We start from the raw sequence: 17,537 nt of genomic DNA on the forward strand, positions 1-17,537 counted from the left end.
GGTAATAATAATAATAATAATAATAATTTGCAACGTTATTTATTTATTTATTTATTTATTTATTGATGTATTTATTTATTTATTTATTATTTCATTATTTTTAATATTTTCCTCTCCTGCCAGTACTTGCTTTTTCATTTTTTGCAGAAAACACAACAACAACAACAACGAAGCAACAGTAGAGTACTTACCCATCAGAAAGAGCAGAAATAGGCTCCACTGCATCATCATTGTGTTAGATGAATCTCATACAGACGTCTCAGATCCTGTTTAAGAGCTTTAGTACACAGTGGTAAGTTTAAGAGCTTTAGTAAACAATGGTAAGTTTAAGAGCTTTAGTACACAGTGAAACAAACAATCTTTTCCTGAGTTTTGGGAAACATACAAGAAGTTACCACTCTCCATAGAAATGTACTAGCTTCATAATCATATATATATATATATATATATATATATATATATATATATATATATATATATATATATATATATGAAACCACACAGGCGGCGGTCACACCTATGTCTCTGAACTGATATTTTTTTACTGGACACAGTATAGATTTGGGGAGGATCTTGTACAACCTGATTTTCTTCAGACCTGGCAAATGCAAATGACAAAATTGGCATTATAAAATGTATTTTAAATATACATTAGAAGTATATAATTGATGCCTATGTCTGCACACAAACCTGAAATCAAGCTGTCATACAGATCCAATAAACAGATTGAGTGAACTCACCTCTGCAAACTGATCCCTGCTTTGCTCTGATGTCTCTTCCTTGTCCTGCTGATGTCCACTACCTGTGTCTCCGCTGCCTCTCAGTATATCACATACTGTACATATGCCTCTGGGAGACATGCAAATGTCAGTATTTTAATATTCAAACAGTTTCCCAAATCATTTACAGGCAGAACATGTCTTGAATGAGGAGTGAGGGAATTTTACAGAAAGCAAACATGTCACAAAAATGTGTGTTGCACAAAATCTGGAGATCGACATGGAGTCATAAAGTGTGAACGATAAATAATTTTCACCCCACAAACCTCCACCCGCACCCTCAGATCTGCCAACAGCTTGCTCCTCCAGGTCCCCAGCACCAAGCTCCACACCATGGGTAAGCGTGCCTTCTGCTGCACCGCACCTCTGGAACCTGGAACCTTCCAAACCACCTAAGAGCAGCACAGACTCTCAGCTCTTTCAAGACGGGCCTGCTAACTTTTTAACTATTATTAGTTGTACTGTCTGTTGTTATGTTTTTAACTCTGTAGCACTTAGATTCTCTGTGAATGAAAAGTGCAGTATAAATAAAATGAATTATTGTTATTATTATTATTATTATTATTATTATTATTATTATTATTATTATTATCAGTGGTTCCCAAAGTGGGGGTCAGGACCCCTCGAGGGGGCGCTGGACGCCACTGGGTGGGTCATGAGGTGATTTCCAGAATGTGTGAAATTGTCCTAAAGAATGTGTGAAATACAATTTAAAAACTATTATGAAGAGCACATTTTAACCATAATTGTTAGGTTTTGTTTGCAAAATGCAAAATTCTCATGTGGCGAACAAAGTTATATTTTATGTGACTTGCTCTGACACCTCAGTTACACCTGTAGTAGGTAATTGGTAATCAATCACACACACTCAAAGAAATAATTTGTAAGATTTACTTAAAGAAAACACTGCGACAAATTGCACAGCGATTTTCAAGTAAATTTTAGTGCTGAAATACTAAGTACAACTCACTTGCCAGTATCAAGTAAGATCTACTTAAAACCTTTAAGTAAATGTTATTTAAAACTATCAAGTAAATCTTATTCATCTGTATTGTTCTCTGTTTGACATTTTAATTACTTAATAATTACTCACTATAATTAGACCCTTCTCAAGGGGGCCATTTTGTGTCGAAAAGGCAGGGTAAACACAGGTGTAAGCAAAACACTAATGAGGGTTTCCAACTTCCATGATTGGAATTTGGAAATCCTCATTAGTGTTTTGCTTGCACCTGTGTTTATTCTGCCTTTTCGACACAAAATGGCCCCCGTGAGAAGGGTCTATTATGTAAATGTTTTTACATGTTTTCCATAAATGTTACGAAATATTCACAAATCACAACTAAAATACCATTTAACAGTTTATTTTTTTCCCAACAATGAATCACCAATGTTCATATCACATGTGACATCTGGAAGCATCTACTTAAGGTGCATTCCGTAAAACCTTCCAAATGGTTGAAACAACAAAACCGTGGAATTAGCTTGACCAGGGATGCAAACATGGATAATGAAAAAGGTGACATACCAGGGCAGACACAAGACCACTCAAAAATCATTCACTTAAAGGGATAGTTCGGTTTGTTTGAAGTGGGGTCCTATCAGCTAGTTCCATACACTAACTGAAATAGGTACAGTGTTCTGGACGCTGAGCACACCGTTTATCGAGACCCAGCAATCTGAAGCAGCAGCCTCCAGACCTCTGTCTCTCTAGTAGACGGGGCCAAGAACTAAAACGTAATTTAGCCACCTAAAACAACGGCCACCTAAACAAATCGATATATGTGTACATGTACGCTCTATTTTGACAATTTTCAGCGCTTTACTTTTCTGCCAAACAGCCTTCTCATTCGGTACTACTTTTTCTCCCACCCGTACAATTGCCGTATTCCTCCGCTAAACGCCTGCACAGAGCCGCGGCGCTGGATTACTCCGCAGATCAGCTGTTATTTTGGGTTATTTCTCCCAGCTTGTTAGTGAAGACAACAAATATAATACACAAACGAAAATATGAGTGATTTTGATAGCGAGGACGATATGCCATTCACCTTGGTGACAAATACAATTATGAACCAGAGAGACTAATATACAGAAGAGGAACTTTTGCAGAGAGAGAGTGAACACGCAGAAAGAGAGATACGAGGAACTGCCATAATAGGCTGCCTAAATGCCGGGGTGTCCTGCAGACCTTTTTCACCATTCCCAGGATGAATTGGGGAAAACGTCCCAGACGTGAGAGGCCAGGTGACTTGTTGTCTCTAAGGTAAGTCAGTGTTTTGTCTCTCTTCTAAGCCTTTCTGTTTTGTAAACCGCGGCTCTGTGTTCTGTGCAGGTGTTTAGCGGAGGAATACGGTAGTTCTACGTTGGGAGGAAATAGTGCCGAATGAGAGGGCTGTTTGACGGTAAAGTAAAGTGCTGAAAATTGTCAAAATAGAGCTTGCATGTACACTGATATTGATTTGTTTAGGTGGGCGTTGTTTTAGGTGGCTAAATTACGTTTTAGTTATTGGCCCCGTGTACTAGAGACAGAGCTGTGGATGCTGTTGCTTGGAGTGCTGGGTCTCGATAGACGGTGCGCTCAGCGTCCAGAACACTGTACCTATTTCAGTTAGTGTATACAACTAGCTGATAGGACCCCACTTCAAACAAACCAAACTATCCCTTTAAGTGCCTTAATCATAGCGACCATAAATGTTCTGACTCTCTAAAACAGTGATTCTCAAAGTGGGGTCCTGGGGATCCCCACGGGTCCTTAAGAAGATCCCCATCAAAAAGCGACAGACATTTTTTTTTTTACTATAATTCCATCCAAAAGTAATCCAATGACAGAATGTATGACTATTTTGGTCATGGATTTTCATACACTTTCTGTAATATTGTATCAGATGGTGGACCCTGGGACAAAATCTTATCAAATGTGGTCCATGGTCTAATTTGTGTCATGTAGGGGTCCTTGATGTGAAAACCTTTGAAAACCACTGCTCTAAAAGACTTGTGTTGGATCTGGTCAAATATGTCCAGGACTTGACTTTGGAAACATTTTACAGAAAAGCAGACACTTGAATGAACATTCAGTTACAGCAAAAAAACAACCATTCTATATCAGATGCATCTGTTATTGATTAATGTCTGTCATGACATTGGAAAGTCCACAAGCTGCTGTATGCGAGACGAGGGTCCAATGCAGGTGAATTGTTACAGTCTTTTGCAAGATGGAGAAGTGATTTGAGGCGTACCAGCAGCAGATTGTACAGTACTTGCCATGGCGACAGCAGTACTGTCGCATCCTGACATCTCCTTGCCCTCAAGGACGACGGATACATCCACTGGCTCCTCTCGATCAGCACCATGGACGACCAGGATCTTGAGGATGTGTTGAGTGGCATCACTGCGACTGTCCCCCTCATACAATTGACAAGAAAAAAGAAGACAATTCAGTTGAGAAACAAATACAAAATAGAGTGATTGAATCATTTGAAGTGATTACATTGTCAGGGCAGAATGAACACATACAGTAGTGTTAAAAATGATCTTTATTAAACATAGCTCAGATTATGTTAAATTGTGTCAAATCTACAGTAAGTTCACGCTGTGATGCTTTTACAGTAAGCCAGCATTCATAAAATATTTGCAGAACATGGCACAAGATGGCTGCATTCCAGATTGTAGCCCCTGCATACATGTTGCTTTCAGCCAATCGTGTGCCTCTGCACCTTAATTGACCTTTCACATTGTCACCTTTAGCTGTGTAAAGCCATGCCATGTCGAGCTGATTTCAGTTTCCATTACAATTTTTTTTATGTGCCAAGCCATGCCGAGCTGTGATCGAGATGGACCTTCTCTGGAATGGGACCAAAGCACACTAGACCCACCTCGAGCGGGTTGCAAAATTGCAAGCGAGCTGCAGCAACGCCTCAGTCAACCCTTGACGACCCCCCTCCTCCCCCTCAAACAAACAGCTGTGTTGCAGCATAGGTTAGGTTGTAATAGCAAACTCTCCTGTCTCTCTCCAGAGTGGAGAGAGCAGAGAGAAAGGTGTGTTTAAAAGCCTCTCAAGTGTTATTTTCTAGCTTCTAATAATTCAATCTCTGTGGTTTGATGTTTAATTTGTCTCTTGTGTTTCGGTTTGTACTTTCAGATATCTGCTTCATTTTACTGTACCATTTCCTGATCACATGAGCCGTGCCTTTGGCCCCATGTCCATGTCGGGCAAGGCTCGGCGCATTTAAAGTGGTAAAGGAAACATAAATCAGGGTGACATGGTTTAGCTCAAGTGGCCAAAGGGGCCAATGGAAAAGGCCCACCTATGGCTTTGTAACCGTAGAGCACGTTTAATTTTTGTGATTGTACTTAATTTGAATCATTGAAATTGAGTTTGTTCTTCCAGATGATACATTATGATTTTTTATTTTTTTTATCTGCCATTTGGGCCATCGCTGAGTGTAATATCTCCATCCCTTCCCTCCATCCCTTCGTCTGCCTTCCTCTCTTACCGTTAATTAGCATTTTAAATAATAACAAATTAATATTTTAAAGTGTTAAAAAAATCATGCATTACCTGGCATTCGTCAAAAAGTTCCTCTTCTTTCTCGCCAAGGTACAGTATGAAGGTGCAGATAACAGCTTCATGTCTCATCTCAATGCTTTGGTTCTGTGAACAGAGCACAACAAATATTGTGTCAATACTGAACCATTATTCATACACGATGAACTGTCAAGAGAGAACACAACATGTGATTTGAGTGCACGGAGCAAGTAGCCTGGTAAACCAGCCCGTCACGTGAACTCACATTTCATTTGGTTCTGCGTGACGGTCTGGCCCCGATGCCATGGGGGGGGTTTAGCAGGGGCGGGAGCATGGGCGGGCTTAGTTGCCTTGACAGACAACTCCTTCAGCCAATCAGCGTCGGATCCAATCAAACCCAAATCCACTCGGGAGAATGGCAAAAACATATTTTCCGCCAAGAAACTCTGCGGTCGCGGCGATACTCCTGTACTTGCTTAATTGTTGTTATTGAGTCTATTTCTGCAATAACTGCACTTTATGGCTGTTTAAACTAGACAAACGCTGACATGACTCCTCGAGACCATCAGGCAAGGAGGCGGCCATTACTGTTTTGTTAGTGCAGTGCTAGTGGCGTTCCTGATTGGCCAACTTGCGCTGTCAATCCCAGCGGAGTCGCTGATTGGCTCTTCCGCTTCTGCTAAACCCCCCCACTGGCGTCGGGGCCAGACCGTCACGGAGAACCAAATGAAATGTGAGTTCACGTGACGGGCTGGTTTACCAGGCTACGGAGCAAGAGCCTCGGGGTGGAACGATACATCGATCTGCATTGATGCATCGATTCAATGATCTGATACATTTTTTGTTTTTGCTCCAAGTTAAATGTTTTATGGTCACTCACAGTTCAGTAGGTCACGAGTTGGCTTGGTTCCAGCCTTAAAACTTGTTATATAAGGGTTTTTTAAATGTCTATGGAAAAAAATTATGGGAAACTCACTTCCGGGGCAAGAGATGTCATGTGACTGTTCAGCATCGATGGACAGTGAAAACATCAATATGAATTATTAGCGTACTCTTTCGCATACAAACAATGCGAGCACCATAGCAAGCACGCAAGAAAAATAGGGAGAGGATATTCGCTCCCCTCTCGGATATAAATCAATGCATATAGTCTAATATCGATTGCAGCCGCTCAATCGAATCGTATAGAAATCGTGATATTGGCAAATATTGCATCATTGTCCAATGAATCCATATAGTATTGTATTGAGATCAAACGTGTGATTCCCACCCCTACAAGAGCCATGGGTGGAAAGATGGAGGATTTGTGCTGTGTATGGATTGGATTGGTGTGTCTTCCTGATTTTTTTTTAAACAAGCACACCTGACTCAGTTTGTCCAGGAACGGCCTCAGTTGTCCCCACAACACCTTGCTTGGTGTGGTGTGTCCTCCTCCCTCAACTGTCCACTCTCGACTCATCGTAGGAGTAAGGTCATCCTGTAACAGACACAATTGTGATATTAAAACAATGGTCTAAAACAGAGGTTTTCTAAGTGAGAGGCGGGCCTCCCCAGGGGGACTCCAAACAGTTTCAGGGAAGGCTCAGTGAATGGAAGTTAAAACATATATCATTATTTCATTAGTTATCAAAAGGAGATCACATAGAATAGCCTAAATGTATGTGATTTGGTTAAAGAGATAGTTCAGAGATCATTTATTATTTTCCCCTCCAGTCAGAGAATAATCTCAGCCCCGATCTAAAACATTTAGCCACAATTTTATATCACATTAGGATAGGGGGAAATAAGTAACAGCAACATGATAGAATGCATTACATTTCTACTTGCCTGACTAATGTTGCAGTGTCACTCCACTGTCTCATCCTGCAGCTGTGGTGCTGCCCTGTGTCCTGTTGACAGAGACATGTTTTTTTACAGGTGAATTTCATGGATCACATTCACCTAATTGCAAAAGTATTCACACATTCTTTCATTGTGTGCAGACTAGCCCTTTTTTAAAGACATTCATTCTGTGTGTGTGTGTGTGTGTGTGTGTGTGTGTGTGTGTGTGTGTGTGTGTGTGTGTGTGTGTGTGAGTGTGTGTGTGTGTGTGTGTGATGCAAATGCAGTGAGCACAGCACAGAGAGAGAGAGAGAGAGAGAAAGAGAGAGAGAGAGAGAGAGAGAGAGAGAGAGCGAGAGAGAGAGAGAGAGAGTGAGAGCCGAATGCAGCCACAGGCATGTATGTCCAGACATAAGTTACATTAAAGAGAGAGAGAGAGAGAGCGAGAGAGAGAGAGAGAGAGAGAGAGAGAGAGAGAGAGAGAGAGAGAGAGAGAGAGAGAGAGAGAGAGAGAGAGAGAGAGAGAGAGAGAGCGAGCGAGCAAGCGAGAGCGAGAGAACCAACGCAGCCACAGGCATGTCCAGACATAACGTTACATTAAATTAGCTCTTCCACAGCGCGGGACTGACGGGATACTCAGTCCCACACTGGTGGGGAACGAGAGTGGACTGACAAGAGCAACTAGGCAGCTTAAACTGTGAATTGTTCAGCTCAAAATACAGGGCAGTCAAATGGCGGCAACTATTACCAGGCGCGGTGCAGCTGCACTGCACTGTTACCAACAGGAGTTTATGAGATTAAAATATGAACAGTAACATATCAACAAGTATCACAAACGCACACGGCTCCACTATTAGTATCACACATCGAATTAAACAGAAAGGCAGACTTACCTTGCAACCAAGTCAATCCTCTTGCAAAAATGCAGCCACGCACCAACTCCTCCATGTGCTTGAAACCGAAAGAGAACTGCCTGGTGCAAATGCGCATGCGCGGATTAAATAAAGCTATGTTTGATTAAAATGTACCTACTGTTTTAAGGATTAGGTATGTAAATATTATTATGTATTATGTAAGTAAATATTACGCAAACATTCTTACAAAAATGTACCCATTCCACACAGTTAATTTACTTACTGTTTTTAGGATTATGTATGTAAATATTATTATGTATTATGTAAGTAAATATTACGCAAACATTCTTACTAAAATGTACCCATCCCACACATTTAATGTATTTTCAAGAATAAAATGTGTACATATTACAAAATAATATTTAGAAATTATACTTCCTAATATTACTAAGTAGAAATTATGTCAGTTCTTTACTAAACATTACTACACCATGCAGTAAATTCTTTCAGTGCACCTGCACCTCAGTTACACCTGCAGGTAATTGGTAATCAGCACTAACGGGGTCACCCGTTGACCCTGAAACACATTTTGAGTTTTATACAGTGTTGGAGAGAGGAGAAGGTACGTTTTCTTCCAATCAAAATAATTTTTCTACTCCAGAGATTGAGTGAGATACACCCCTTTATGTCTTAACTGTTTTTGAGAAAAAGGGCCTCAAATTTTGAGAAAGTCAGCTACTTCTGCTTGTCACCATAACTTTATGAGCTTCAAAATTATATTTATGAAAGCCAAGGCTTTATTTGACTAAAATCTGGTGAAACCCCAAAACAGCCAAAATAAATATTTTCTCATAAAATCACGTTTCTACACAAATGGAGCAGTGCGACATGCGACCGATCTTGTCCGAGCATGTTACCCTAGAGTGACAAGGGATTGACATGAAGATGACAAATACTATTCCACATTCTGATTATGGCGTCTTTGTCTTTTGGTGCGCCGTCCAAATGTGGCCATCTCAGCCATCTCTCAATGAAGAAACATCATGAGCCAGTAGATACAGAAAGTTCTCATCAAACACCTGAAAGGAGTCTGTTGTTTGAGGTTGTTTTGTGTTTTTCCTGATTTTGGCGACACCTTTGGTGACGAGCGATCTTTACTTTGGTGTTTTTCACTCAGTCTAGGTGCAAAGCATGAGGCCGTATGTAGGCTACATCATCCTCAATGGAATGTTGCCAGGCAACAAAGTCATTGGAGATTAACTATTAACTATTATTTGAATTTTGTTGTTGAAGTGGCAGGTTATAACTGTCAAAGAGAGGAAGGCCTTTTGTGTGTCGTTCTTACGTAAGCCCAAATAACATTTGACTAAGGACATAATAGTGAAGTTAGAGGCCATATAGTGAAGTTAGAACACAAAGACCTTTACTGTTGAATGTGCTGAATTGTGTGCGCAGTGGCTCATAATTTACTGCTTTGAGTGGTAATCTATGGTGTTCAAGGAAACATAACTGCTGGCTGAAACAAATCTAAATACATATAAACAGAACAAGCAAACAAGCAAACACACACACACACACACACCAGGTTCAGGTTGATGTTTTAATATGATGTTTCCTGTCGTTCCCGCCAGACCCCGCGAGCATCGGCACGGATATCACCATGTCTCGCTGATATCTCAGCATGGATGAACTATGGAACGTCATCTTCAGCAGAACCTGTCAACTGAGCTCCTTGTCAAACCTATTGAGATATACTGGTCATACCAGCCAGTAGCAGATCAGTGTCCAATTCCATTCAGCTCAGCTCATTCTCACAAACCTTGCCGGAAACTTGGGTGTCATGATTCTGTTGTTCGGTCATGCCGATCTGCCTGCTACACCATCTGGAAGATCAGACCCTAGAACTGTGTGAACACGCAGCACAACTCCTACAGGCTTTTGGAATATCAGGCTTCGACTACGAACTCCTTACTGCAGGGCTCCCGGCTGTACGCTCAAACCTCTGCGGATGGTCCAGAACGTGGCGTGTTTCTGGTCTTCAACCAGGCCAAGAGAGCACATGTCAAGCCACTGTTCATATCCCTCCACTGGCTCCCAATTTCTGCCCGCATCAATTTTAAGTATTGATGCTCGCCTACAAGGACAGCATTTATTGTCCACATATCTCTGACCTCAAGCCCTAACTGCCATTAAACAGCATTAGCACATCATTGACACTGACTCGGTTCTTAAGAACTGTTTGCCGACCCCGCCTCGCTATGCCGACCACCCGCAGTGCCGACAGCCGACAGTCCGTTAGGGTCAGGGTTTAGGCTTAGGGGTTAGGGTGAGGGCTTATGGCAGCTGGGGTGGGCAACTATTAGCCTAACAGTATCAAAGAGGATACACGCACATCCAAAAACCAAGTTGGGCAGGGGCTGAGCTCAAAGGTGAACAATAAGTGAAAAATGAATAAAAAGCTTGCACACTGCAAGGGCTCCTAGTTTGTGTTTTTTATTTCAAACACCCAACAAAAAAGTGATGTTTCGAGCAAAGCTCTTCATCAGATGTCTGATGAAGAGCTTTGCTCGAAACATCACTTTTTTGTTGGGTGTTTGAAATAAAAAACACAAACTAGGAGCCCTTGCAGTGTGCAAGCTTTTTATTCATTTTTCAACTATTAGCCTAACCCATAAGCCTTATGGGTTAGGCTTAGGTGCAGGGGTTAGGCTTAGGGGTGAGGGGTTAGGCTTAGGGGTGAGGGTTAGGGGTTAGGCTTAGGGCTGAAGCCCACCATGCCGGTCCACCGACATGCTGCACGTCGCCTCGCAGCTGGTTCTGCTTGTGGGCTATTGGCATTGCAGGCTGTGGGGGGGTTAGGGTTAGGGATAGACGGGTTAGACGCGGCACCTAAAAACCAATATTGCTGAACACCACAGCACTAGAGCTCGACAGTCACGTGACTTTTCGTGAGGTTCCCTATTCATTTTCTCCATAGACTTTTTGAAAAATCCTTATATAACAAGTTTTAAGGCTGGAACCAAGCTGACCTGTGATCCTTAACCCCCAACCCACACCGAAGAATAAAAAAAAAAAAGTATACCTAAATACATGAATAAATATTCATAAAGGAGATATGGGCCACACTTCTACAATTCTTGGTTGAATCACTATTTTTTATTACTGTAGAGATTGGTCAATATAAATAATAAGCCTCCCCACAACACAATTCATTAACTCACTGATTTAGATTATGGTAAATGGTCTGCATTTATATAGCGCTTTTATCCAAACTGCTTTACAATCAGTAGGTACATTCACCCATTCATACACCAATGGTGACAAGCTGCCACGCAGGGTGCTGGCACACCATCAGGAGCAATTTTGGGGTTCAGTATCTTGCCCAAGGACACTTCGACATGCAGACTGGAGGAGCCGGGAATCGAACCACCGACCTCTGTCATCCAAAGCGTTCAGTGACGACCCGCTCTACCTCCTGAGCTACAGCCGCCCCAGATTACATTTGTACAAACACCAGGAAGACAGTTGCAAATCAAAATCTATAATCACATGAAAGCCAACTTGGAAATCATTACAATGTAATGATATTAACAATTTTAAGAATGAGTACATGATCATGTCCCTGAAGCTTTAAGAAATAACATTAAAGGGATAGTTCAGATTTTTTGATGTGGGGTTGTATGAGGTACTTGCCGTCAGTCAGTGTACTATTGAGTAGAATGCAGCCGGCACGCGGACCCAGTTTGGAGAAATGGAGAGCGGCTGCGTCAGGGAAGTAGGTGTCTGTGAGTGTGAACAGGAAGTAGGTGTCTGTGAGTGTGAACAGGAAGTAGGTGTCTGTGAGTGTGAACAGGGTCACGAGCAAAAACGTTCAGGATGGAAAAAATAAATAAATGCATCCTTACTGCTCACCTGGTGTAATCCAACAAGCCCTGAGATGCCAAGTTGACTTGAAAAGACGCCATGTCTTTAGCTGAAATCTGCAGTGTAGCAGTTGGTGCAGCACCCACTTGTACTTAGCCTACTTGTACTTCCAGCCGTACAGTGCAGATTTCAGCTAAAAACAGGGTGTAAATGACATCTTTTGCAAGCATGTAGTACACTGACTGTCGGCAGGTACCCCAAAAAACCCCACTTCAAAAGAATCCGAACCATCCCTCTACAGTATATGACAGGAGAGCAGTATAGGTCAACTGATCACCTGTCGCATAACTATTTTGAGCTACCTTCAAAATGCTAGGTTACATTTGTGAATTTGAAGTTGTCTGTTTTTACTGCAGCGTATGTATACGTCTCTGAAAGGTCACCACTGTGTGTCATAATTCTTTTGATGGTGAAATATTTGTGCTTTTCAATTTCCTTTTTTGTGCACAATAATATTTTGCTCATCACGATGCATTATGACTTGACACTGTTCATCATAAGCCGGGAACAACACAGGCACAGACATGTCAGATGCTAATCTTCTTTTTATTTTATTATTATTATTATTATTATTATTATTATTGCCATTTCATGACATGCAGGCAGTAGTCAATTTGAGGAGGGATGCGAATAAAATAAAAATGGCCAAAACCAATGTGGGCCAGTGGGCAGGTCTGCGGGACTTCTTCAAAAATGAGAACCATCAGAAGTCATCATGATTATTTTCTATAATTGAGCCTGTTTGAATACTGTTTGAAGTGGGGCAAAAGAGAAACAGAGATTAAACCAACATTGGACTCATTACCCACCAGGGTTTCTGACCTTTTCAGTGATTTTCCGGGACCCACAGAATATTTTCTTCTATGACTATTTAAACACTGCATATCCCAAAAGACAGAAGAAAGCCTCTACTGTCATGGGGGGAAAACTTTTGTTTCTGCCTTGTTCCGTTCTTTAGTTATCTGTTTGTGCAGTGAAGCGAGTAACGCTCTCATCTTCCCCGTGGGTCTGGTGCTTCCTGGTAGTCACTCCCTCCATGAAGGGAGATCGATGGTGAAAACACTCGCTGGTTTTGTGAGGCAATATCTCTGGCTTGCGGAGGAATATACAGTTATGGTACCACTTCATAAGGTGGCTAAGACTGCCATCTATTGCATGGCGGTGAAAAGACGGGTTGACGTCTACGTCTATAGACGCCAATGGCGGGGAATGAGTTAAAGCCCCAATCAGTCACTTTTTCCCCTTAATATAACAGCTTTTTAGTCATTGAGGATGGTAGAGTGACTTGTAACAGGGAGAATGTCACCTATATTGGTCACACAGCGCCCTCCAAAGGCCTCTCCTGGGACTAAGCAGTTTGGTGCCTGCGTCCCGGTGGCAAGATGCGCGCATGCACTGTACAGCGCGAGCGTTGTGTTCCTGGAAACAAGGAAGTAACTCGATGCAGATTTGCTACGAAAATGACGTTTCACGTAACTATGGATTATTATTTGTCACAACATGTACATAGAGCTTTCTGGTGCTGTGTTTTGTTGACTTTGAACAGCGATATCGATATCAGTTTACAGTTTATTTGTTTATTTAGACGGGACAGTGCAAAATTAATGGACACAAAGAACATAATCAGAGTGTAAAAATTGTCGGATTTAGCACGAGACTCGAGCACGAGGCTCGAACACGTTGCACATGGCACGAGGCTAATTTCCATCCGTAGTCCCCAAAACAAACAGGACATACGTGGACATACCTACATACAATACAATTTCACACAAACAATACATACATACATACATGTGCAGCCGGCAGTAATGGTTTCTAAATATACTCAGATTAGCAACATGGAACATGAGACATTATTACTGTTTTGAATGAGTAACAAGGCACACTTCAATATTATACAGGTACAATCCATTTGTTGGAAAAAGTACAGGGATTACAGTCCGGAACTACTCCAATACTGACGGCTGGGTTTGAAAAAGGGGGGGGGGGGGGGATTGGGGGGGGGGGGGGCAGTGGGTAATATCGATACTATTGCACCCAGATGGTGCAGTTTCTCCAATAGCGAAACTTGGAAAAGTTGCTGAATGGGGCTTTAACACCAAAAATATATAGCAACAACAACAACAACAACAACAACAACAACAACAACAACAACAACAACATTATAGGTCATATCAGGCTACATCAGGCTACATCATCCTCAATGGGATATTGCCAACAAAATAAATGGGAAATCAAGATGAACCGTTAACTACAATCAAGATTAACCATTAAGTACTATTTGCATGTTGTTGTTGAAGTGGCAGGTTATAACTGTGAAAGAGAGGAAGCCCTTTGTGTGTCGTTCTCACGTAGCCCAAATACAATTTGTATAAGGACATATAGTGGAGTTAGAGACCATACAGTGGAGTTAGAGCACAAAGACCTTTACTGTCATATGTGCTGAATTTTGTGCAATGGCTCATAATAATAATAAGGGCTTACCCAGGGTGCAGTGGTTAGCGGGTGCGTCCAGCAAGCCGAAGGTCGACAGTTCGAATCCACCCCTGGGTAAGCCCTTAACATGGGTTGCTGCAAGTACCACCAACACAACGCCGTTACATTGGTGCCGTGACCTGGATGCCCAGTGGGTGTGGAGTGAGTTTAAGGGGGTGAGTGTAACTGAATGAGTGTGAGTCATCGTGAGTCCCGAGTGGTAGCGAGTAGGTTGGTTAAACTCACTCCCCCCAGTATAAAGGCACGTTAATCAGCTCCGCCAAGGAAGCTAGCTCTCTTGGTGAAGTGGTCAGCGTGTCCGTCCAGCAAGCCGAAGGTCGGCAGTTCGAATCCACCCCTGAGTAAGCCCTTAACACGGGTTGCTGCAAGTACCACCTACACAACGCCGTTACATGAGCATAAGTCATAACAACATTTAGCCAGGCATCGTTTTTCCCCCTGAAACTCCTCATATTCAGCAGCTTACAACAAGCCTGCATGGAAACTAATTACTGGCCATGTTTACATTTTGAAATACCACTGGCATTGCTGCACATTTCCCTTTCCATCACAAACAAATAGCTGATGAATGGGCATGTTTTCCTGGCAGCCATGTTTTACTGGCAGACACACTTCCCAGCAGTCGCTCTCTAAGGGCCTAAACCTCATGATTGCTTAATCACTGATGACCGGGACCCTCCTTCAGAGAGGAGGACCCTCCTTCAGAGAGGACCCTCCTTCAGAGAGGACCCTCCTTCAGAGAGGAGGACCCTCCTTCCCAGAGAGAACGGATAAATAGCCCATTAAGAAAAGACAGCGTTCCACAATCAGAAACACAGCAAGGAAAACAGCAAAGAGTCCACACAGTTTAAGAGCCGATCAAAATGGGACTCAAATGTGTTCTACTGACCCTGCTGGGATGCCTGTTTGTGGAGTCAGCGGTTGCTGAACTCTTGAATCTTGAAACTTATTTCGGTGCGCCGCTGAGAGAGGTGAAGGAGACGGACAAACTGCAGGGTGATCTGGACGCTCTGGAGGCCAGGCTCAACACCACGGTCGACGAGCTGACGGAGCAGAGAGCTGAAACAGACCGACTGAAGAAAGAGAATCAAGGTATGAGAACAGATGCCGTCTGCAGGTATTATCACTGTTTACAGGACAGCTGATGATGACTGCACCTTATGAGTCATTATCTAAAGGTAATGCATTCGCTCTAGTGTCTTCAAACATTTACATTATTACTAACTTTTTCTTTTTCTTTTACAGACATGCAAATGAGACTGAATGCGACAGAGGAGGAGATCGAGAAGCTGAAAGCGAGTGGTGGTAAAGGTAAGATAATCACACGTACCGTATTTTTAAGATGTTGCAACCGTCCCCGACTCATGTTGCAACTGTTCCCAGGGATGGAGTCGGTTGTAACATCTGACTTCTTCCATTCAAATAAATATTGCAAATGATATGTCATATGTAATCATGATATGTCATATGTAATCATCTTTAAATGGTATGGGTAATTAGAAGACAGATCAAAGTTTGATCAAAATTGGGTTGGTCTAGTCCAAAAAGTCTCTGAGAGAAATTCAAAAAGTGTTGCAACCGTCCCCAGTGTCCCCTGCTGTATTCAAGTTCAATGTGCACTGTTTTGCTCCAAAAGATAATTACTGTAGCTGATGTGTTACACTGTTCTCTCTTGGACATGCTAAATGTTTTTCTGTACTTACTATTTTCTGTCATTTTTCTGTAATGATTGATTTTGAAAAGGCCTCTGCAAGCTTACACAGCAATTTTGTATTATTATTATTATTATTATTATTATTATTATTATTATTACCTTTATTATTATTATTATTATTATTATTATTACCTTTATTATTATTATTATTATTATTATTATTACCTTTATTATTATTATTATTATTATTATTATTATTATTATTATTATTACCTTTATTACCTTTCTTATTTTCATCTGACACTATGAGTCTGAGCATTCAGTCAAAAGCAGGAGTGAACTGTTGATGGAGGATGAAAAACTTTGGGGGAATTTGGGGGCTTGTCCAGGGTATAATCCTTCAAATGGTTGTTTTGGGGGATTGCAGATAAAGTATAACCCGTCTTTTATGGACTGCTATAGTTTCCTGTAAACACTTGAAATATCTCCTTGTTCTGTTCACAGCCGGCCCTCGGGTCGCATTCTCCACCTCCTTGGCAAATGCTGGTGAGGTTTACGAAGGACCCAGCACAGACAAAACCCTGGTTTTCAAACGGGTCTTCTCCAACACTTGCGACGGTTACGACCAAAACACAGGTAGAGAGAGAGAGAGAGAGAGAGAGAGAGTGTGTGTGTGTGTGTGTGTGTGTGTGTGTGTGTGTGTGTGTGTGTGTGTGTGTGTGTGTGCGTGCATGTGTGCGCGCTCGTGCGTGTGTCTCACAGTCAAATAGTGTAGAAATGATCATAACCAGAGTGGGGTTTGCCATAAAGGGAAATAGTAATAGTAAGTAACTCAACCAATAACAATATGTCTGCCTCCAGAGCAGCTCTGGTTCAAATTCAAACCCCACTCTGCATGTCATCTGCATGTCATTTGCATGTCATTTGGGTACCATCTGTTTGTCTTTGCTGGCAGGTATCTTCACGGCGCCGGTGACGGGCCTCTACTACTTCAGCTTCAGCACCTATGGCTACAACACTCACCTCATGGGGGCCATTTTAATGAAGAATGGCGTCCGGCAAGTTTCAACGTATGAGTCCCTCTCAGTCGACGACGGCTCCGACAGCAGCAGCAACGCCGTCATCCTACAACTGGCCTATGGCGACAATGTACACATGGAATTGTGGGAGAACGCCAGAGTTTTTGATAACCTGAATGGACATACGACCTTCAGTGGCTTCCTCCTTTTCCCAATGTAGATGGTATGAAGACGATGAGACACTCACGCTATAATATCATCTAATATCATAATCATCTCAATCATTGTACATCAATTGTAACTTGAACAACTTTATTATGGCACACCTTGAATGTTTTTGTATTGCATTTCATAGGATGGCAACATTTTAAGAATGAAAAAAATATATCACGCCGTTTGTCATGACTATCTATATCTATATCTATATCTATATCTATATCTATATCTATATCTATATCTATCTATCTT

The 17,537-nt window shown here is 41.9% G+C and overlaps 1 protein-coding gene and 1 long non-coding RNA gene across 2 annotated transcripts; one reads left to right on the top strand and one right to left on the bottom strand.

Moving 5' to 3' along the window:
- Positions 1-2,148: 2,148 nt before the first annotated feature.
- On the bottom strand, positions 2,149-6,781 carry LOC310779861. The gene is made up of 3 exons (XR_014552868.1): positions 6,665-6,781; positions 5,335-5,427; positions 2,149-4,170 (listed from the first exon to the last, which is right to left on the bottom strand). It is a non-coding gene; the product is annotated as an uncharacterized lncRNA (long non-coding RNA).
- An 8,430-nt stretch (positions 6,782-15,211) lies between these two features.
- On the top strand, positions 15,212-17,466 carry LOC310780319 (complement C1q-like protein 2). The gene is made up of 4 exons (XM_083640892.1): positions 15,212-15,488; positions 15,642-15,707; positions 16,555-16,686; positions 17,006-17,466. Exons 1-4 carry the CDS (start codon positions 15,260-15,262, stop codon positions 17,287-17,289), a joined length of 711 nt encoding a protein of 236 aa, XP_083497018.1. The 5' UTR covers positions 15,212-15,259; the 3' UTR covers positions 17,290-17,466.
- The last annotated feature ends 71 nt before the right edge of the window (positions 17,467-17,537 follow it).

Source organism: Poromitra crassiceps (assembly GCF_964638095.1).
Source record: "Poromitra crassiceps genome assembly, chromosome: 7".
NCBI lineage: Eukaryota > Metazoa > Chordata > Actinopteri > Beryciformes > Melamphaidae > Poromitra > Poromitra crassiceps.